The following is a 23,203-nucleotide window of genomic DNA, read 5'->3' as shown; positions in this document are numbered from 1 at the left end:
CTCATTCAAACCTATGACCTAAAATATACATCTTCAATCATTGGTTCCTTATCTCAAAACACTACATTTTGAGTCTTCTACCATGTGGGTAACTTTGAAGCTACAGGTTTTGGATGCCATGTTCACATTAAACTTTTTCCATGAAACATTTGTTATGTATGAAAATCTTTTGAAGAACACTCGTCAGTAATATTTAGCAGACAGCAACACACTTAATCAGTAATCTAAGTATGTATAAAAACCTTCTCAACCTGTAAATTGTCATGTATTTGACAATACCCACAGTAAGATCAAGAACAAATAAAACTGTCTTCTAAGCTATTGTTAACACTGACAAAATGGCAAAAATAACATTTAGAAGAATTTTTTCTTACATTTGAACATGAAGTGCACATCCAGAACAATGATATTATCCAGAATGTAACTCACATGTGTACCAGTACCTGTTTCATATGCATAACAGATGGGTCACATTCATAGTAGTCAAATGAACAAACCCTATATGTTCTGCAAATTATAACTGGAAAGGAACCCCCTTATAGACTGCTATAGGTATGACACACAAATTGGGGATTCAAAATACCACTACAATAAAACAAGAGTGCAGAGAAACTGTTTATTAAACTCAAATGTCTTATACTGTCTTTACATAATTAAAAATGTTGAAATTTTTTTAACAATGTTAATCAGTATCAAAAAATATGAGATCTTCATTTCAGATGACAGATGTATTTTGGAGCAAAAGCTAGCACAGGATCTGTAAAACTTCACCATTAACATAGCACCTCACAGAGTCACTGAAAGGCTTTGACTACATCTGACACAACAAAAGGTACATTAGAAAATTTATTCAAGCTAGTTCTACTACCAAAAAATATCTATTGCTTCTTACTAACAGTTATGTGCTGTACAGATACTGAAGCTCACTGATATATGAAATGATCAATTAATAATTACACTCAGAACAAGAATGTTGCAGAATTTTATTCATTACATCTATACGAGTCAACAAAATAATTACAGTTGCTGCATACATATCTAAGTTGATTTTGTGCTTTGTATTTTTCTATGAAATAAATGTAAAATTACAGAACATATAACAACCTGTAAAATGTTGGTAAGAACGTATTTCATAGGTTTTCCACAATGCTAAACTAAATTATCTGCAAAAGCAGTACCAGCCAGAGGGAGTGACTAATATATGTTGATTAAAGCATATACTTACACAATTAAGTCTCTCCAAACATAATCACATAAAAATAGGACCAAAGTATCTTCTCAGATTTATATTCTGTCAGGCCTTTTCATCAGCTCAACAATAATGGAAAGTAAAGCTACATATCTACATACTACAGTAAAATTGCATAAGTGTGAATGAAATTACATAAACATACAGCTCACGTATGTTTAATACATAACTAGGTTCCAAATTTAATCCATATTTGTGTATAAATATGCACACACTTCCACATGCACCAGAAATACAACACAAGTTCCAAGAACAAAAGCCATACTAATTATAACAAACATGACCTATACTATCACCAAAGAAAATATTCATTTACCACACAAACATTTCTGGTTGTCATGTTCCATCAACAAAATAGCCAAATATTTCACTGATGGTATTATAGTAACACATTGTCAACACATACAAACACTTAACAATATGATAAAACAGAAGGTAAAACAAAGTTGAAACTATATTAAAAAGCAGGCATACAAATACTCACAGTAACTCAGTCATTTGGGTATGATTAACATTCATTTCAAATGGAAACAATGCACTGACTTCAACACCCTCTCCCTCAAGCATCAATCCTGATTATATATGTGATAATGTCAAATCTTACATCCACAATAATTCTTTAGAAGTTTTACCCATCAATTTATCGTATTCATTTCCTTTCATGGACAATATTAAAAGTTTCAGAGTCCATTTGGGACTTTCATCAATCATATGCACTATAGAGAATAAAGTAAATGATATATGGAATACTGATGACAACAAATGAGTCTAGTTTGAAAGACTTTTCTGTATTTGCCAAATAGTTTTTGTTTGTGTTTCAAAAACAACAAATGAAATGTAAAAAAAAATACTAATAATTTACCAGTTCCTATACTGGAAGCAAAATATCAAGTGACAGATTGCCACCAGTGACAGCGATATTCCAACTCTTACAGCTCCATTTGGGAATACTCACAAATATCTTACTTCAATGGTTGCCAAATAACTTATAATGATTATGGTTTCATTCATGATGATCTGGCAGCGGTTCTACACATATTTTAGTATAGTGGAAAAAATTTCTCAGCATAAGCAACATTAGGCCAACCTCTTCCTGAATTTCTGCACAATCTGATGATCATTTAAAACTTTTCAATTCCAATATACCTAGGTCACTTACTGAAGTTCCATTCATCAGCATCAGCTCTTTTTGTTTGTTTCCTACAGCTGCCTGTAGACAATTAATCTGAAACGTTCATACAAAGTTCAACATGACAAGATTGCTGATTACCCTCCTTACAAAGTGAAACTTTAATAATTTCCCCACTATATCCTTTGCAAACTAGCCTCCTTTTCCAACTTCTGATGAAATCAAATACATCAATAACCTCCTTGCTGTCTGTTTCCAGATAAATATGCTTTTATTACCTAGTGTATGCCATACAATGCTGTTCCTCCTTTCAATTAACATGATTTCACAAATAAACCTTTTCTCCTACATTACATCTGAATCTGCAGTTGACTGCATGCTATACTGAAACTTCCCAACATATTTAACACTGTGTGGTGGACTAAGATTAACCTAGTGCACACATGACAAAAAAAGGGAGAAGGGGGAGAGGGCAAGGGTTAATGTTTGGATCTTTGACTGGAACATAATTTTCAACTCTCAGGAAGTTTCCTCCCTTTGTTTTATTCCAGAAACAACCTTTCCTACTACCACATATCAATCTATACTTCTCCTATGATTACGTTCCAGTATTTTCTCATTTCTAGTTGTCAAGGAAACTTAAGATTTAGTGTGAAAAAATGTTGTGACACAGGAATACATAATCAGGAATTCTTTATTCATTCTGCATTCATTCTTCAATTAAGGAAGATCTTACATCTTGGGTCCTATTTTTTAATTCCCCCCCCCCCCCCCCCACAGTTCATTATTTTCTAACTAAACTGAATATCTGTTTACTGCCTTAGTTGTATAGCTCTGAAACCAATCAGGAATCAACATTCAGCAGCTATAAAATTTAGCAGATGGGAATAAACAAAACAAGGATACACTATCCTTTATGAGACCTTCAAAATTTTCCAGTTCTGTACAAATCCAACAAAAAACAAATGGAAACACTCAAGTTATGTATTAAACTAACTAACTTACGAGATTAAACTAAGTGATGCTGCAAATTATGTAGAGCACTATGTTCTGAAGGAAAAACATAACTACAGACTGAGGAATGTAAGATTAGTGGTATGTTTCATGACTTTTGAAGCATGCCGAGAAGCCAATACTTTAACCACTGGCATGAATGATGCAGTTTCCAGCACATTAATCACTTAGTTCATTGCATTCTAACAACTGCCGCTCCATTACTGAATTAAGTACAGGTGTTTACTATTCACTTGTTAAAAACAATACTTTATCTGATGTACGTACAGAATAAAATCAGCTGAACTAATTTTAGTTTTCCAAACACCTTTATTTTGTTACAATATGCTGGAACATAATGTGGTTTTATCAGTCAATCCATCTTTTTTTTAAATCAAAGTAGTATGTGTAATATTACTGTTATGTTTCTGGAAGCCATATCTTTGCCTTGAAGACTTTTCATGTGACATTATAATGCATTTCAATTTTGTGTTACTCAAGATTCACAAAAATATTAATTTTTTTAAGAGCATCATTGTGTACCTATGCTGCAAAAGAATACTTTTAATACTGGAACGAAGTGTGTGCCATCCTGTGGGCTACAGCTTCACGAACGAGATGTTTGGCAAACACACAGTGCTGATTCTGCACCAGTGAACTATGTACAAGATGAAATAACAATATGTCTGTTACATTACACCATACTCTCAACATTACTCTAGACATCCGTCTGAACCGTCTTACATGTTCTAACTGCTGTTCCACGAGGCTGACAACACACAACAGCTAAGATAAGGTAATGACTATTTCATGGCAGTGAAAAGAATCTTTACCTATCATGAAAACTTTCAACTTAACAAGACGGGTGGTCACACAAAATAAAAAATATTAAAATGTGACAAGATGTCTCACATTGAAGGAATGATAACCAACAAACTCCCACTCCATTGGTTCAGCTTTAATTGGGGGGCTGGGGGGAGAGCATGATTATATGACAGCAAAAAATAGGACAGTTTTTCTATAGAAACATTTTAATAATATTGGAAAGAATTCTTTTAATGTTGGTTAATTAGAAAACAATGCATACAATATGTTCTCATAACAAAATTATCAGTACAAGGTATCTGCACACTGTTTTAACAAATGTAGCCACCACAAGTTTAGGATTTAGAGGAGAGGCCACTACTGACACAGAAGCATTCATTACAGTTTCCACTATTAATTTTCTGCATTGGATACCCAGTCAGTCAATGAAGCTTGCATAAATGGATTTTTGTAAAACTCAAATATTCTCTGTAATAGATTATTTACCTTGTCCATATGAGATATGCCACTCCTTATAATTTGAGATTCCACATTACATTCCATTCCATGTCTAATTGCTGGCAGAACCACAGTTCCAATTATATATGGATGAATATTAACATATCAGTTAAGCCACACCTAGTTTCTGCTTCCGCACAATAATTACATGTGTAACTCCCCTTATCCAGAAACACAGCCCAACAAAATGGACAAAGAAGTAATCAGCCAAGCTCAATTTTCAATTTGTTGTTCAATATTCCCTTAACTGGAGACTTAAATTACTTCTTGAGAAGGAAGAACACACATACCAAATGTTCCTAAAGGAAACAAAAAACAAAAATAATATTTTCTAATCAGCTCTAAGACGAAATTTACACTCCATGATTTTACAATTCAATTCTTAAAAAGGCATCTATATCACTCTACACAAAATGTGTGTATATATATATATATACACACACGCACACACACACACACTTATTAAATTACAGAATATTATCAAGTTTGTTGCACAATATTCCAATTTCCCAAGTATTTCTTGGAAAATACTAATTAGTTATAATCAGCCTTTAACACAGATTAATAAACTTTAATCACAATAAAATATACATGAACAAATTTATGGCCAAATCAGGCACTGAGGAGGAGGGTGTACAACGACTAGTAGCAACATTCTGTGTGTCAGTCACCTTGCTCCAATTTTTACCAAGTGGCACTAGCGTATTCCTGACTTCGAGTGAGCAATGAGCCACTGCAGAGTTATATCAATGTTGTCTTTCTCCTTACAAGATATTGAGTAACAGCAAATTTCACGGTCTTGGATCGCCGACAAGTTCCTTTAAAACAGAGAAGTTACAAATAAATGACAAAATATAGCAAAAAAATTGTGGCTATCAAACTACTACATCTCCCATTCACTCAAGTGGAGCCCCAAACATTTCTTCACTTGGTAAAAGTATTATTATTCAAATTATGGTAACACTGCAAAGCTGTACTTTGGTAATGGAACAAAGGGATATTTCAATTGAGACACTACTGTACAGCTAATTGGCTTGATGGTCTTTGATCATCCTTTACAGATAATTTGCATGCGAAATTGCTCCATTCTTAACCATAACTTATTACATGTCACATACCATGCATCATTTGTACCGAATCCTAGAATAACCAAGGTTTATTCCATTGGAACAGTTGTGGATAGCAACTGTAGTACATTTCAAAAAGGAAAAGGAATTCGGCAATCAGTTGCAAATCCAAACTGCACTTTTAATAGCAGCATTAAAATTATTGGGATTAATGTAAGTGATGAGAACAGGTTTTCTGGACAAGAAATTAAAGAGTTTATCAGTATGTTGTTGCTAATCCTGAAGTATAACTGTTTTAAATTTAATGATTAAAACATACCTCCAAAATGACGGACTTAGCATGGGAAGCTACATTTCTGGTGTGCTGGCCAATATTTTTATCAGTTATATTGAAAATAAGTTTTTCACGGAAAATCCCAGTTTAACAAAAAAGATAGTATATTACTTCAGATATGTTGACAATAAGCTATTGTTAGCCAAAGGTAACAATAATGTTGTTAATACCGGCCGGAGTGGCCGTGCAGTTCTAGGCGCTACAGTCTGGAACCGCGTGACCGCTACGGTCACAGGTTCAAATCCTGCCTCAGGCATGGATGTGTGTGATGTCCTTAGGTTAGTTAGGTTTAAGTAGTTCTACGTTCTAGGGGACTGATGACCACAGCAGTTAAGTCCCATAGTGCTCACAGCCATTTGAACCAATGTTGTTAATGAAATCGTCACCGAGTTCAATGATTTACATGATAAAATCAAGTTTACATGTGAAGTTGAAACCAATGTTTCCATAAATTTTTTAGATTTGAATATCTGGAGTGAAAATAGGAAACATAGTTCTGGGATCTTCAGGAAAAATACTTTTTTTCAATTTTGCTATTAATTGCCTATTCAAGGTCCCACTTTCACATGCTGAGCAAGAAATAAGAGTTAAATACCAGTAAATACATAGCCAAAGTGAATGAATATCCTCCACATTATGTAAATAAAATTTATAGAAAAATTGCAACAAAAAACCAAAAAGATGTAAGATCTGGTACTAGCAATAGACCATAAGACAGATACAGTAAATACATTTGTTTAATGTATTACAGAAAAATTAGTACAAGAGTAGCATCAGTATTTAGGAAACATAAAATAGTGGCTACAGTCTCAACTACAAATAACTTTGGGCATATTTTAATGAACAGTGTTGCTACAAAATGTATTTATCATGAATCAGGTGTGCAAAAAAATAAAATGTTTAGACTATGTTGCACATTATATTGGGCACGATGTAGTTGGGTGGAGAAGGGACCAAACTACACGGTCATCAGTCCCTCCAACCTTGGATTAACTAAAGCTGATAAAATCCCATATTAGAAGAGGGAACTAAAATGTCCATAAAATGATAAACTAATGACATGAAAGGAAGGAAAAGGGCAGAAGAAGAGGTGAGGGAAAGAAAGTGACTAATGACAGGGGTGTGAAGGAAGAAGCGCAGGAGACAAGAGAGAGACGCCCAAGACATAACAGACCCCATAAGGAAAGGAGTGGGAAGAGAGAGGGCAAAGGTGAACCACCACACCCAGTTGAAGCCAATCCAGTTGGGGCGAATGGGGGAGCAAGAGGGCCTGCCATCCCCTCCACTCACCAATAAGGTGGACGATTCCTCCCTTAAGTAAAGCGATAAAAACCCCCATCACGAATAAAACGTAAAACGAGATCTGTTGCTGAGGTAGTGTCAACCAACACCAGGGGTAGTGAGCCTGGAAAGCTAAACGTCCATCACAGTGTGACTAAGTTGGGGCAGTCCAATAAGATGTGAGCCACAGTCAACACTGATCCACAACGACAGAGAGGGGGGGTCCTCACGGCAGAGGAGATAACTGCGAGTCAGCCAAGTATGGCTGATGCGGAGCCGGCATAGGATGACAGAGGCCTTACGAGAGGCCCGCAAGGAGGACTGCCACGGAGTTGTAGAATCCTTAATCGCCCTGAGCTTGTTCGGCAAAGAAAGTGTGCCATTCTGCATCCCAAAGGCCCAAAACCTGACAACGTAATGCCGAGCGAAGGTCTATTTCCAGAATGCCAATAGCAAGCTAGGTAGTAGCTAATTTAGCCAGTTGATCAACAAATTCATTGCCAGGAATCCCAACATGGGCTGGGGTCCAAATGAAAACCACCAAGCATTCACGTTGAGCAAGAAGAGAAAGGGAGTCCTGGATAGCGATGACCAATGGGTGGTGAGAGAAGCACTGACCGATAGCGTGCAAACCGCGCAATGAGTCACTACAGATAGTGAAGGATAGTCCTGAGCAGGAGTGGACATGGTCCAGTGCTGGCAAGATGGCTACCAATTCTGCAGTAAAAACACTAAAGCCATCTGGCAAGGAACAAAATTCCGTGTGTCGCGCATAGGTGTAAGCAAAACTGGTGCGGCCAGCAGCCATGGAGCCAACAGTATAGATCACTTCTGAACCCAGAATGGAACTGAGGAGACAGGAAAACTGGCAGTGAAGAGCCAACAGAGGGACAGAATCCTTTGAATCGATTGAGAGATCAAGACAGAGCTGCGGCCAAGAGATGCACCATGGAGGGGTATGTGCGGAGAAAACAGGCGGTAAAGGGAATTGCTGAGCTCAGGAAAGAGCGACTGAATGCGGACAGCCATGGTAAGCCCACATTGTTGCCGCCGCTGTGGCAGGGTGATCTCCGTGTCTGGATAAAGGAGACCATAATTTGAGTGCTTTGGGGTGCACGGAATGTGGAGTGTGTAAGATATCAGCTCGCGCAAAACTCGCAGTGGTGGAATCCCCACCTCTGTGACAAGGCTAAGTACAGGGCTAGTACAGAAGGCACCAGTTGCAACTCTGACCCCACAGTGGTGGATGGGGTCTAGTATCTGCAAAATCGAAGGTGACACAGAACCATAGACAGGACTTCTATAGTCTAAACGAGACAGGACCAGTGCTTGATACAATCGCAGGAGAACAGAGCGGTCTCCACCCCAACTGGTATTGCACAGACACCTAAGAACATTGAGATGGGACCAGCACATCCTCTTCAGCTGGTGAAGATGAGGGAGTCATGTCAACCAGGCATTGAAGACTAGACCCAAGAAGCGATGGGTGTCCACCACCTCGAACGGCTGGCCATCGAGGAACAGGTCTGGATGGGGATGGACTGTACGGCGACGGCAGAAATGCACGACACATGACTTGGCCGCCGAAAACTGAAAGCAATGGGGGAGAGCCCACGAGTGCACCCGGCAGATCGCCCCCTGTAGATGGCGTTCTGCAGCACCTATTATGAAGGAAGCGACGTAGAGACAAAAATCGTCAGTATACAAAGAGGGAGCCACTGTCGGTCCAACAGCTGCCACCAGACCATTAATGGCTACATCTACATGATTACTCTGCAATTCACATTTAAGTGCTTGGCAGAGGGTTCATCCAACCACAATCATACTATCTCCCTACCATTCCACTCCCGAACAGCGCGCGGGAAAAACGAGCTTTGGTTTCTCTTATTTTATTTTGATGATCATTCCTACCTATGTAGGTTGGGCTCAACAAAATATTTTCGCATTCGGAAGAGAAAGTTGGTGACTGAAATTTCGTAAATAGATCTCGCCGCAACGAAAAACGTCTCTGCTTTAATGACTTCCATCCCAACTCGCGGATCATATCTGCCACACACTCTCCCCTACTACGTGATAATACAAAACGAGCTGCCCTTTTTTGCACCCTTCCGATGTCCTCCGTCAATCCCACCTGGTAAGGATCCCACACCGCGCAGCAATATTCTAACAGAGGACGAACGAGTGTAGTGTAAGCTGTCTCTTTAGTGGACTTGTTGCATCTTCTAAGTGTCCTGCCAATGAAACGCAACCTTTGGCTCGCCTTCCCATGTGGTCTTTCCAACTGAAGTTGTTTGTAGTTTTTACACCCAGGTACTTAGTTGAATTGACAACCTTGAGAATTGTACTATTTATCGAGTAATTGAATTCCAACGGATTTCTTTTGGAACTCATGTGGGTTACCTTACATTTTTCGTTATTTAGCGTCAACTGCCACCTGCTACACCATACAGCAATCTTTTCTAAATCGCTTTGCAACTGATACTGATCTTCGGATGACCTTACTAGACGGTAAATTACAGCATCATCTGCGAACAACCTAAGAGAACTGCTCAGATTGTCACCCAGGTCTATTTATATAGATCAGGAACAGCAGAGGTCCCAGGACGCTTCCCTGGGGAACACCTGATATCACTTCAGTTTTACTTGATGATTTGCCATCTATTACTACGAACTGTGACCTTCCCGACAGGAAATCACGAATCCAGTCGCACAACTGAGATGATACCCCATAGGCCCGCAGCTTGATTAGAAGTCGCTTGTGAGGAACGGTGTCAAAAGCTTTCCGAAAATCTAGAAATACGGAATCAACTATAGATCCCCTGTCGATAGCGGCCATTACTTCATGTGAATAAAGAGCTAGCTGCGTTGCACAAGAACAATGTTTTCTGAAATGATGCCGATTACATATCAATAGATCGTTCCCTTCGAGGTGATTCATAATGTTTGAATACAGTATATGCTCCAAAACCCTACTGCAAACCGACGTCCATGATATAGACCTGCAGTTCGATGGATTACTCCTACTACCCTTCTTAAACACTGGTGCGACCTGCGCAGTTTTCCAATCTGTAGGTACAGATCTATCGGTGAGCGAGCGGTTGTGTATGACTGATAAGTAGGGAGCTATTGTATCAGCGTAATCTGAAAGGAACCTAATTGGTATACAATCTGGACCTGAAGACTTGCCCGTATCAAGCGATTTCAGTTGCTTCGCAACCCTTAAGGTTTCTACTTCTAAGAAACTCATGCTAGCAGCTGTTCGTGTTTCGAATTCTGGAATATTCCATTCGTCTTCCCTGGTGAAGGAATTTCGGAAAACTGCGTTCAATAACTCCGCTTTAGCGGCACAGTCGTCGGTAACAGTACCATCGGCACTGCGCAGCGAAGGTATTGACTGCGTCTTGCCGCTTGTGTACTTTACATACGACCAGAATTTCTTCGGATTTTCTACCAAATTTCGAGACAAAAAGAGGGGCGCTCAGGACGGAACCCTGTGGAACCCAATTTTCTTGCCAATGGGAAGTGCTATAGGAGGAGCCAACTTGGACCCAAAAAGAGCAACAAGAAAGGAAGTTACAGATAAAAACTGGCTAAGCATCACAAAGGCCCCATTCGTGAAGGGTGGCGAGGATGTGGTAGTGCCAGGTGGTGTCACAGGCTTTATGCAGATCAAAGAAGACTGGAAGGAGGTGTTGCTTATGGGCAAAAGCCAAGCAGATAGCAGACTCCAGGTGGACCAAGTTATGCACCGTAGAGCGGCCACAGCAAAAACCACTGAGTCGATGACAAAAGGTTGCGGGATTCAAGGATCAAATACCACCACCGACTCGTGTTCAAGGAGCTTGCAGAGGGTGTTGGTGAGGCTAATTGGACAGTAGCTATCCACCTGTAGAGGTGGCTTCCCTGGCTTCAAAACAGGAACAATGCTTTCCTGCCACAGGGTAGGAAAGACTCCATCACTCCACAGACTGTTGAAGAGGGTCTGTATACGATGGTGGCCGTAAGTGTTGGAGCATTTGGTTATGTATCCAATCCGGTCCAGGAGCCGTGTCAGGACAGAGGATGAGGGCGCTGGCGAATTCCCACTCGCTGAATGGGACATTATAGGGCTCCAAGCAGTGAGAAACAAAAGACAAAGGCAGTCATTCTGAGTGCTCTTTCAGGAGAAGGAATGTGGGCGGATACTGAGTCAATGCAGAAGCTTGAGTAAATTTTCTGCTACAATGTTCGGATTGGTAAGGACAACACCATGCACAGAAATTCCTGCAACCCCAGTGGGAGGACAGTTGCCAAAAATTCACCCGAGTTTCGCCCAGACTTGTGAAGAGGGGGTGTAGTCCTATGGCAGCTACATATCGTTCCCAGCAAATGCATTTCTGAAATTTGATTTGGTAGTGGGCCCGGGTGCGGAGTCATTTAAAGACCAAAAGAAGAGCAGTAGAAGGGTGCCGCTTGAAGTGTTGAAGAGCATGGCGGCAGTCTTTTATGGCTGAAGCAATTTCCGGAGTCCACCAAGGGACCATTTTCTGATGGGGAGAACCTGAGGAAGAAGGGACTGCTGAAACAGCTGCTGAAAGGATGGCGGCAGTCAAAGTCTGTGTAGATTCACCAACACTGTCGTGTGGGAATACAGGGGGGATGGGAGCAGAGGAGAAGGCACCCCAATCAGCCTTATATATGGCCCACCGGGGAGGGTGGCGGAGCAAGAGAGACTGAAGGAAGGTCAAAACAATTGGGTAATGGTCGCTGTCACATAAGTCATCGTGGACACCCCACTGAATGGAGGGAAAAAGGTCAGGACTACAGATGGAGAGGTCAATGGTAGAGAAAGTGCCGTGTGCCACACTAAAGTGTGTGGGAGCACCTGTGTTTAGTAAACAGAGGTCAAGCAATGACAGAACTGCTTCAACTGTCCTGCCCAGGGCAGTAGTCGTATGACTACCCCAAAGAGGTTTGTGGGCATTAAAGTCCACTAGTAGCAAGAAGGGAGAAGGGAGTTGTTGAAGAAGTGTGGTTAAAGCAAGGGATGTGGGCAGCCTGTCAGGTGAGAGGTAGAGATTACAGATTGTGATTGGAGTGGCCAGATGGACCCTGACAGCAATGGCTTCCAGAGTGGTATGGAGGGGAACCCATTTACTAACAATGTCCTTGCGGACGAAGGTACAAATACCACCAGAAGCCTGCAAGGGGCCAATTCGGTTCTGACAAAGTGTGGAACCCACGAAGGGCAGATGAGTAAGAATTGACAAAATGCATCCCCTGGAGTGCAATACAAGCAGCAGACTACAAGGAAAGAAGGGGACTCAAATCTGGAAGGTGACTCAAATATCCATTACAATTCCACTGAAGGATTCTCAAGCCGGAGTCCAAATGGGAAGCTAATGGGCCGGAGTCTGTCACGCCGCTAAGTCGCCATCCGTCACCGATAAGGATTGGGTAATATCCATATAGGTGGGGTCAGACTCTGTTGGTTCATTGACTGGAGGAGGGGAAGGCCGCACCTCAGGGGGTACCAGAGGGGCCTTGCCCGTGTTCTTGTGTTTCTGCTTCTGCTTCTTCTTGGGAAGGAAGAGAAGAGCACACTTCAGTGAGGGTGGGCACAGAATTACATCAGGTAATCTTGGCGCCCACCGCCCACAGATCGCGCAGCCGATGTGGAGCAGCAGATTGCTTTTCAGGGGTGTGCTGAGAAGAAGAGTCCAGGGAGGGAGCTTCAGTACCGGTGGCAACCGAAGGAGGGGAGCACTTTTCCAGCAGGGGAGGGAGAGCAGCTCCCGAAGGGCTGTGTATGGGTACCCACAGGGAGGGGTGTGGGACAGGGAGGAGGAGGCTAAAGGTATGGGGCGAATGGGGTGGGGCTGGGAAGAGGAGGGGGAATGGACATAACTGAAGCAAAAGTAGAAGTCATAGACACAGGATGGAGCCAGTCATACTTCTGACGAGCATCAGTGTAGGTGAGCCGATCTAAGGCTTTGTACTCCTGAATGCTTCTTTCTTTCACAAACACCAGGCATGCAGGCAAGCATGGTGAATGCTGTCCATGACAATTCACACACACTGGCGGGGGAGCACAGGCACTCCCCTCATGGAGGGGGTGCCCACAGTCACCGCAGAGGGGATCAGTGGTGCAGCAGGAAAATGTGTCCAAACCATAAGCATTTAAAGCACCTGATCGGTGGTGGAATATAAGGTTTTACATCACACCGATACACCATTACCTTGACCACCTCTGGGAGGTCGCCTGTAGCGGTGCGATTGTTTGGAGGGCCTCGCTGCACATGCAGGATAAAACGAACCCCTCGACGCTTGAGGTTAGCACAGAGCTCCTCATCAGTTTGGAGAAGAAGATCCCAGTGGAAAATAATGCCCTGTACCGAGTTCGAAGAGTGATGGGGCAAGATGGAAACTGGGACGTCACCGAGACGGTCAAAAGCATTCAGGGCATTAGATTGGGCAGCAGAAGATGTCTTTATGAGCAAAGCACCGAACCGCAATTTACTCATCGATTGCACTTCGTCATACTTATCTTCAATCGCCTCCATGAAAAACAAAGGCCTGGTCATGACAAAACTTCCATCATCCATCCTGGTACAAACCAGGTACCAATGGAAAGGTTTCAAACCAAGCCGGCGAGCTTGACCTTCCTCCCAGGGGGTGGCCAGGGAGGGGAAGGCCGAAGGATCAGAAGGAGTGTCACGTCTGCTACCACTCTTAGATACGGCCACAGAATGGCCAGGATGGTGAAGCTTTTGTCACTTCAGGTGCAAGGCGTCCACCCTAGTACCATCCACTCCAACCAGGGGCTCGCCCCATGGGCGCCACCCAGCCACAGCAAGGGCCGTCACACTGCGACCATTGCCGGGAGTTCTGGTTCCCCAAAGTGATGAGCATCGACTCCTGGGCATACAAGGTACTAGCAGTGTGATCCCTGTGGTTTCAGGGGGCTCAGCCAAGTAGATACTTAACAAGCCACACCACACAGATTGGCTACCGTGCTGGTGACCTAGCAGGAGGGGGCCAGGGCGCAAAGGGAAAGGGGAGGGGGAGAGGAACCTGCACCATGGAAGCTAGGTAGAGTGTTCATCCCCAAATGGCTCACACTGAATGGGAAATTTGGGAAATGGAGGTCAAACCCCAAAGGGACTAAAAACTCCGAATACGAGATGGAAACAACAAACCAAACAATAGCACAGACCAAAAACAAAGCCAGGAGGATAGCCAGGTCAACGTAAAGAAGTCCACTAAGAGGGGAAAAAGAGGGGGCGGGGACAAAGGAGCAAGGATAGGGACGGAGAGGAACAGGGATGGTAATGCAGCCTGGAAAGGAAAGGAGGCTGCAACGGCTCGGGGCCCCATGCACACCACACATGTACCCACAAAAGGACTGTGGGCCCCCTGGGGGGTTTTGGGATGAGGGAGAACACTAAACTCAGTTTGGTGAACATGTGGCATTGGATAGACGAGATATAGTTGAAAAATATAACTGTCCACATAACAGAGTGGACTTAGTGTTCTGTTCTTAAGGTCATACATGGCATTGCTCCACCGAGCTGAAAAAGGCAGATTTGTGGACCTCCTGGAGGAAATAGAGAATTTCTTCAGTCTGCAGTCTTCTCGTATCAACTACTCAATGCTGTGGTGATGAGAAACAGCCTTTTTTGCAAGCCTTTCAATTGCCATCTACTTGGTGGCAGACGATGTCACTACCCAGTAGGATGTAATATGCCTAACAGTTCCCTTTATATGACAACACCTGGCAATTCACCATGTGAGAAAAAAATTTGTTATTACTTGTGGGTGTTGTTCGTCTTCTAACTTTTGCTATTATCTTGCTTGTTAGTGTTCTTTAGCAGCAACTGCACCAAATACATTTGAATTGAGCTATTAGTTGAAATCTTTTTTCTCTACAGCTAAAGCACTGCAATTCAAACGATGTTTTAGTGAGTTAATTTTCCACTAACTCAATGCTCCAGCTTTTTAACACTTAATAATCTTTATGATAACACTGTTTATATTGATAGTGGTCATTTGGTTTTTGTTTTTTTAATTTTAATATCCAAGTAATACAAAAAAATTTACTGGTAACTGTGTCAGGGTTATAGAGGGCGTTACTCTACCCATATGACAAGCTGTGGCTGCTTGCACTGATCTGTGAACCATAGCCTCAGTTTGGCCATGTAAATCAAAGTCTTACAGCAACGTATTGTCACAAGCCTGATGAGTCTCTACGACTTGGTTTAAACAGTATGTTGCCTAATTTTGTTATTACAATTGTACAATGTGAATTTAATTTACATCTTTTAATTACTGATTCTTGTATATTTTCTTGTATCACTTAAGACTGCTACCCAATAGCTAAAATCTAGATCTGCAATATAAATACAGATTGTATTTGTGACTGATTGCTGAATTCCTTTTTATTTTTTGTAATCCTAGATTACACTCAGAGTTGGAATATAACGAAATACCTGGAACAAAATTATCTTCTCCACACAAACCAGCCTGGACTGTGAGAACACCAACCATACAAGACAGCTCACACTCTTGGCAAAAGAGCAATGGCCTAAAGATAATAGTAATCACGTCCATTATGTGTTTCCAGATATCTGGAAAGCTATCAATTTGGCATGAAAGCAAATGTATACTAAAGAAAATTGACTGGATGTGACTGGACTGGAAAATTTGTTGACTGGTAAAATGTAACTTGTTACCTTGGATTTTATGTCTCTAAGTGACACTGACATGACTTTAGATGTTAACACAGTACATATTAATACATTTTATATTGACCTCAAAAACCCTAGACTGGTTTCAACATATTTTAAAAATAATAGCCACATCACAATGACTACTTAAAATGTGACCAAGAAATTATATGAACTATGTAAAATGAGGTTTATCAATTCTAAAGACACATTGTTTTAGTATACATGATAAACGAAAAAAATGCTGCAATTGGGATCAGCATATGATTCCTCATAGCAATTCAAGACAAAAGTGCATCTAGCAAAACCTAGCACCACCAATAGGTTTAACAGAAACCAGATTTTAAATAATGAGGCTATGGCAACACTAACTGCATGCTGTGTGATCAAGAACAAGTAACATGAACTCCGCACTGTGCTCCACCTGTACCATTTGCTCAGTGAGACAAGGGAATGCCGTTTGGAAAAGATATGCAGATCTGCCAATGTTCGAGTCTTGTTCATGCCAATGCACACAACTGTACCCATTTTACACCTCCACAATATGGGATCTAGTGTGTTTCTTTCTGTTACTGTTACTTTTATTTAAACAATAAGACATAACATGAACTTTTTACAGACATAAATGACCACTTTGTTCCATACATGACAAATAAAGCCAACAAAAAATACTAGTGGCTACAGTATCATCTGTGTTCATGAGGTACAAAAAACACAATTAGGCAACACTAGATTACACTTTATACTGCACACACAATAATTCCTTTCTGTACATTTACTACCCAAGCGTATCTTCACAGAGCCAGTATAAACACGTACGAGGAACAGTCACTGTAGAGAGGACATTCAATGCGACCACCTTGCATTTGCTAAAATTTCCCCGTTACTGGATCACACTTTCTGACCATAAAAAATACACCTGCAGCCACCACTGCCAAAGCTGCGTGCACATAAGCTATCAGGTCATGTACATCCATGGATGGAGCACTATAAATTTGTTCCTTCAAGTTTCCCCCAAATAAAAATCTAGTGGTTTAAGGTCCAGGGAATGTCAAGGCTAGAACACTGGACCTCCACAATCAATCCATGTCCCTGGAAACACTTCATTTAAATAGTTATTTGCATTCCTTTCAAAGTGTGAAGGGGCACCATCATGTTGAAACCATAACTGTCACTGAATACCATGTGGAACATTTTCCAGGCATCAGGCAAAGTATTGCAAAGAAATGTACAATAGAGCCCATAAGCATTCCTCCCACATTTACAGCCCACAGATTTATGCCAAAGTGTGCCACATTCACGGGTAACACGTGGGTCGTGTTCTGAGTAATAATGGCTGTTGTGGAGGTTGAAAATGCCTTCACGAGTGAAGCTACATTCATTAGTTGGTATCACATGATTTATTGACTGTTCGCTACCTTCCACTTGGTGCAGAAGCCATTCACAAAACTGTATTCATCAAATGCAGTCTTCTGGCTGCTGGTGTTGAGTTAATGTGTAATGATACGCAAATACTTCTTCATTGTACAACAAACACTTCAATAACCATTGGCTCTGAGCACTATGGGACTTAACATCTATGGTCATCAGTCCCCTAGAACTTAGAACTACTTAAACCTAACTTAACCTAAGGACATCACACAACACCCAGTCATCACGAGGCAGAGAAAATCCCTGACCCCGCCGGGAATCGAACCTGGGAACCTGGGAGCGGGAAGCGAGAACGCTACTGCACGACCACGAGCTGTGGACTCAATAACCATTCTTTGAGACATCTGGAACTGCACTGCTATATCACAGGTACTTCGCCGAGATGATTGGTGAAGGTTATCAAGAATTACATCCTCTGATGAGTACGCCTAGTCCTCTGGTGACTTATGTCCATTACTTTTGGGCAAAGATAACCGTTTCCTGAGGGTGTTGCTCAGGGTGATGAAAAACATTCTTTTCATGAAGGGAACCTGATGAGGATTCAAACCATAGCTCCATGGTGGATGTGAGTTTGCTGTCACAGCAGTCTCTACTCAGTAAGCTACAATGACTGGTACAGTAGTTCGGGATGATACACCTTCCTCTGTACATTTCAATGTGCTTCACAATGTGACAGTGTTGCCAGCTCTCTTTTCATACCTGTCTTTTCAAAATGCACCCGATCCAATTTTGTAAGATAAACTTTTGTCTTAATCTGGATGAGGAAACATACACTGACCTCCAAGTGCCGCATTTTTTCCTTTGTCCTTACGATTCTGCAGAGATCTGGGGTGCAAATTTCTCGCTCGACCTCTGCTATTGAGTGGGGAAATGTAGGGTCCCCCCAAATAGGTCAGGTGTGCACTACACACAGGAAGCGGCTGCAAGGGTAGCAGAGTACATGTGGAGTGCACATATGGGTTTTTTAGGTTAGAGAATTCCCTCCATAGGCCCAACAAGACAGCTCCTGAGACGCGACAAGGTAGTAGTAGGCAAAACACAATAGGGAATAACAATTTTAATGTGGTAATAGTAAACTGCAGGAGCATCTATAGAAAGGTCCCAGAACTACTCTCATTAACAAACGGTCACAATGCTCATAGTACTAGGGACAGAAAGTTGGCTGAAACCAGGTGTAAACAGTAATGAAATTCTAAACTCAGATTGGAATGTATACCGCAGAGACAGGCTGGACAGTGAAGGGGGAGGCATGTTTATAGCGATAAAAAGTACAATAGTATCGAAGGAAATTGACGGAGATCCAAAATGTGAAATAATTTGGGTGAAGGTCACGGTTAAAGCAGGCTCAAACATGGTAATTTGATGTCTCTAATGGGCCCCCTGGCTCAGCAGCTGTTGTGGCAGAGCACCTGAAGGAAAATTTGGAAAATATTTCGAGTAAACTTCCCAACCATATTATAGTTCTGTGTGCAGATTTTAATTTGCCGGATATAGACTGGGAGACTCAAATGTTTATAACGGGTGGCAGGGACAAAGAATCCAGTGAAATTTTTTTAAGTGCATTATCTGAAAACTACCTTGAGCAGTTAAACAGAGAATCGACTCGTAGCGATAACATATTAGACCTTCTGGTGACAAACAGGCCCGAACTATTTGAAACAGTTAATGCAGAACAGGGAATCAGCGATCATAAACCTGTTCCTGCATCGATGATTTCAGCTGTAAATAGAAATATTAAAAAAGGTAGGAAGATTTTTCTGTTAAGCAAAAGTGACAAAAAGCAGATTTCTTGATGGCTTGAAAGCAGAGTACTTGATGGCTCAACACAAAAGTTTTGTCTCAAGTACAGATAGTGTTGAGGATCAGTGGACAAAGTTCAAAACCATCGTACAACATGCATTAGATGAGTATGTGCCAAACAAGATCGTAAGAGATGGAAAAGAGCCACCGTGGTACAACAACAGAGTTAGAAAACTGCTACGGAAGCAAAGGGAACTTCACAGCAAACAAACATAGCCACAGCCTTGCAGACAAACAAATATTACACAAAGCGAAATGTAGGGTGAAGAGGGCTATGCGAGAGGCATTCAACGAATTCGAAAGTAAAGTTCTATGTAGCCTACTGACTTGGCAGAAAATCCTACGAAATTTTGGTCTTATGTCAAAGCGGTAGGTGGATCAAAACAAAATGTCCAGACACACTGTGACCAAAATGGTACTGAAACAGAGGATGACAGATTAAAGGCCGAAATACTAAATGTCTTTTTCCAAAGTGGTTTCACAGAGGAAGACAGCACTGTAGTTCCTTCTCTAGATTGTCGCACAGATGACAAAATGGTAGATATCTAAATAGATGACAGAGGGATAAAGAAACAATTAAAATCGCTCAAAAGAGGAAAGGCCGCTGGACCTGTTGGATACCAGTTCGATTTTACACAGAGTACGCAAAGGAACTTGCCCCCTTCTTGCAGCGGTGTACCGTAGGTCTCTAGAAGAGCGTAGCGTTCCAAGGATTAGAAAAGGGCACAGGTAATCCCTGTTTTCAAGAAGGGACATCAAACAGATGTGCAGAACTATAGACCTATACCTCCAACATCGATCAGTTGTAGAATTTTGGAACACGTATTATGTTCGACTATAATGACTTTTCTGGAGACTAGAAATCTACTCTGTAGGAATGAGCATGGGTTTTGAAAAAGACTATCGTGTGAAACCCAGCTCGCACTATTCGTCCACGAGACTCAGAGGGCCATAGACACGGGTTCCCAGGAAGATGCCGTGTTTCTTGACTTCCGCAAGGCGTTCGATACAGTTCCCCACAGTCGTTTAATGAACAAAGTAAGAGCATATGGACTATCAGACCAATTGTGTGATTGGATTGAAGAGTTCCTAGATAACAGAATGCAGCATGTCATTCTCAATGGAGATAAGTCTTCCGAAGTGAGAGTGATTTCAGGTGCGCCACAGGGGAGTGTCGTAGGACCGTTGCTATTCACAATATGCATAAATGACCTTGTGGATAACATCGGAAGTTCACTGAGGCTTTTTGCGAATGATGCTGTGGTATATCGAGAGGTTGTAACAATGGAAGGTTGTACTGAAGTGCAGGAGGATCTGCAACGAATTGATGCATGGTGCAGGAAATGGCAATTGAATCTCAATGTAGACAAGTGTAATGTGCTGCGAATACACAGAAAGAAAGATACTTTATCATTTAGCTACAATATAGCAGGTCAGCAACTAGAAGCAGTTAATTCCATAAATTATCTGGGAGTACGCATTAGGTGTGATTTAAAATGGAATGATCATATAAAGTTGATCGTCGGTTAAGTGGATGCCAGACTGAGATTCATTGGAAGAATCCTAAGGAAATGCAATCGGAAAACAAAGGAAGTAGGTTACAGTACACTTGTTCGCCCACTGCTTGAATGTTTCTCACCAGTGTGGGATCCGTACCATATAGGGTTGATAGAAGACAGAAGATCCAATGGAGAGCACTGCGCTTCGTTACAGGATCATTTAGTCATCGCGAAAGCATTACGGAGGTGATAGATAAACTCCAGTGGAAGACTCTGCAGGAGAGACACTCAGTAGCTCGGTATGGGTTTTGTTGAAGTTTCAAGAACATACCTTCACCGAGGAGTCAAGCAGTATATTGCTCCTTCCTACATACATCTCGCGAAGAGACCATGAGGACAAAATCAGAGAGATTAGAGCCCGCACAGAGGCATACCGAGAATCTTTCTTTCCACGAACAATACGAGACTGGAATAGAAGGGAGAACCAATAGAGGTACTCAAAGTACCCTCTGCCACACACCGTCAGGTGGCTTGCGGAGTATGAATGTAGATGTAGGTATTGTAAATAGCATGCACACAAGTTATTTTACTAGGACCTATGTAAAGTTTTTTGCTCAGGGGGGCCAAAAAAACAGAACACACAGTTCTTTTAAAATAATTTCCCACATTGTGTAATGTTTCCCTACATTTGGGCATATAAAGAACATCATAAATGGTACAATTACAAGATCTCCTGGTAAACATTTTCCTTCTGGCTGTTACTGACCCTGGTATACTCATCACAGAGTCGACTGCAACATTTCAGCAAAATGTGTTTGCCACGAAGTGTGCGCCTGGTCCATGACATGGAGATGAAACGGGTTCTTCTGCTACAATAAAATTTCTTAACTGAGAGAAGGTACAATTTTGTTTCTGTTGTCTCCTGATGAACCAGGAATGCATTAGTGGTGCCCATCACAAACAATTGAAAGCACATTTCTTTCTCCAACTGGACTATGATTTGTTGTAAAGATGATTAGCAATCATTTGATCTGATTTATCAATCTGTACTTCACTGTCATTAAAGTTCACAATCACAAAGCTGCACATTCCACAAACAGAACTGTCAGACAGAGGGAAGCAAATTATTGTTTGTGGGGATTTCAATGTAGATTTTCTGAAAGAGTCTGATAGAAAGCTGGACCTTGAAATATTACTTGTTTTTTCCATTTGACGCCAGTTACTGATTTTCCTACTCTGGTTGTGCAGGAAAGCAGCACAACAACAGATAATGTTTTTATAGCCCCAGATAGATTTATTCAAATAATATTTTTCCTGTTAGGAATGGTCTGTCTGATCATGATGCACAGCTAGTTGCAGCGTATGACATAGCTCCATACATAATGCAAAACAGTCTTTCAAAATAGGGCATTCGATTAATGATTTAATAGTTGCAAATTTTAGAAAAAGCTTGCACAGAGTGGGATCAGGTGACGCTAATTTGAAATTTAATCTCTTTCATGATGCCTTTGTGAGTATATTTGAAAACAGTTTCCCTAAGAAAATGGTGAAACATAATTGTAAAAAAACCATCAAATAATATAAAAACTAGTGCACTGTATTAAGAAAAGTTATTAACAAGTCCAGATGTATGAGCACTATGTCTGAGATTAACATCTCTGCTAATAAAATTGAAACAATTTGGAATATGGTTAAAAGGGAAACAGGGCAACTGAGAGAACACAAAGACTGTATTTCTATCAAACTCAATGAAAAGTTTATTAACAAAAAGTTAGAAGTAGAAAATATTTTTAATAATTATTTTTTAAATGTTGCAGAGAAAATGCAAGGCTGCATACGGAAGACGCAATACTTATTTAATTTGATAAAACTGAAATTCGAAGCGACATCTCCTACTGAAAGTAGGAAAAATAGTAAATTCACTCAAATGTAAAGGCTCAAATTGAATTTATGTTATTTCCAACAGCGTACTAAAAGCTTGTTCCCAATAGATAAATAGGATTCTCAGCCACACATGTAGCTCACTGAAACTGGTCATTTTTCTGGACAGACTGAAATATGTTGTTATTAAACCATTGCATAAAAAGAATGATAGGTCTGATGCTGACAACTACCGCCCAATCTCACTTCTGACAGCTTTATCCAAAATTCTTGAAAAGTAATGCATTCAAGAGTAGCTTCACATACTTGTAAAAATGAAGTACTAACAAAATGCCAATTTGGTTTTCAGTAAGGCTTTTCAACAGAAAATGTTATACATGCCTTCACTGATAAAAATATTGAATGTTCTGAATAACTGAAAATCACCCATTGGGATATTCTGTGATCTCTCAAAGGCTTTCAACTGTGTGAATTGTGAAATTCTTCTACATAAGCTTAAGTATTGTGGTAT

The 23,203-nt window shown here is 41.0% G+C and overlaps 1 protein-coding gene across 1 annotated transcript in view; it reads right to left on the bottom strand.

Moving 5' to 3' along the window:
• Positions 1–602: 602 nt before the first annotated feature.
• Positions 603–23,203, bottom strand: part of LOC126248042 (ADP-ribosylation factor-like protein 8B-A) — a 53,172-nt gene continuing 30,571 nt past the window's right edge. The window contains exon 4 of the mRNA XM_049948670.1: positions 603–5,512. Coding sequence (XP_049804627.1) covers positions 5,392–5,512 — 121 coding nt within the window. The 3' untranslated portion in view covers positions 603–5,391. The remainder of the gene's footprint in view (positions 5,513–23,203) is intronic.

The sequence above is a fragment of the Schistocerca nitens genome, chromosome 3 (assembly GCF_023898315.1).
Source record: "Schistocerca nitens isolate TAMUIC-IGC-003100 chromosome 3, iqSchNite1.1, whole genome shotgun sequence".
NCBI classification, from domain to species: domain Eukaryota; kingdom Metazoa; phylum Arthropoda; class Insecta; order Orthoptera; family Acrididae; genus Schistocerca; species Schistocerca nitens.
Note: the sequence above shows the minus strand (reverse complement) of the source record. Positions and strands in the feature narration are given on the sequence as shown.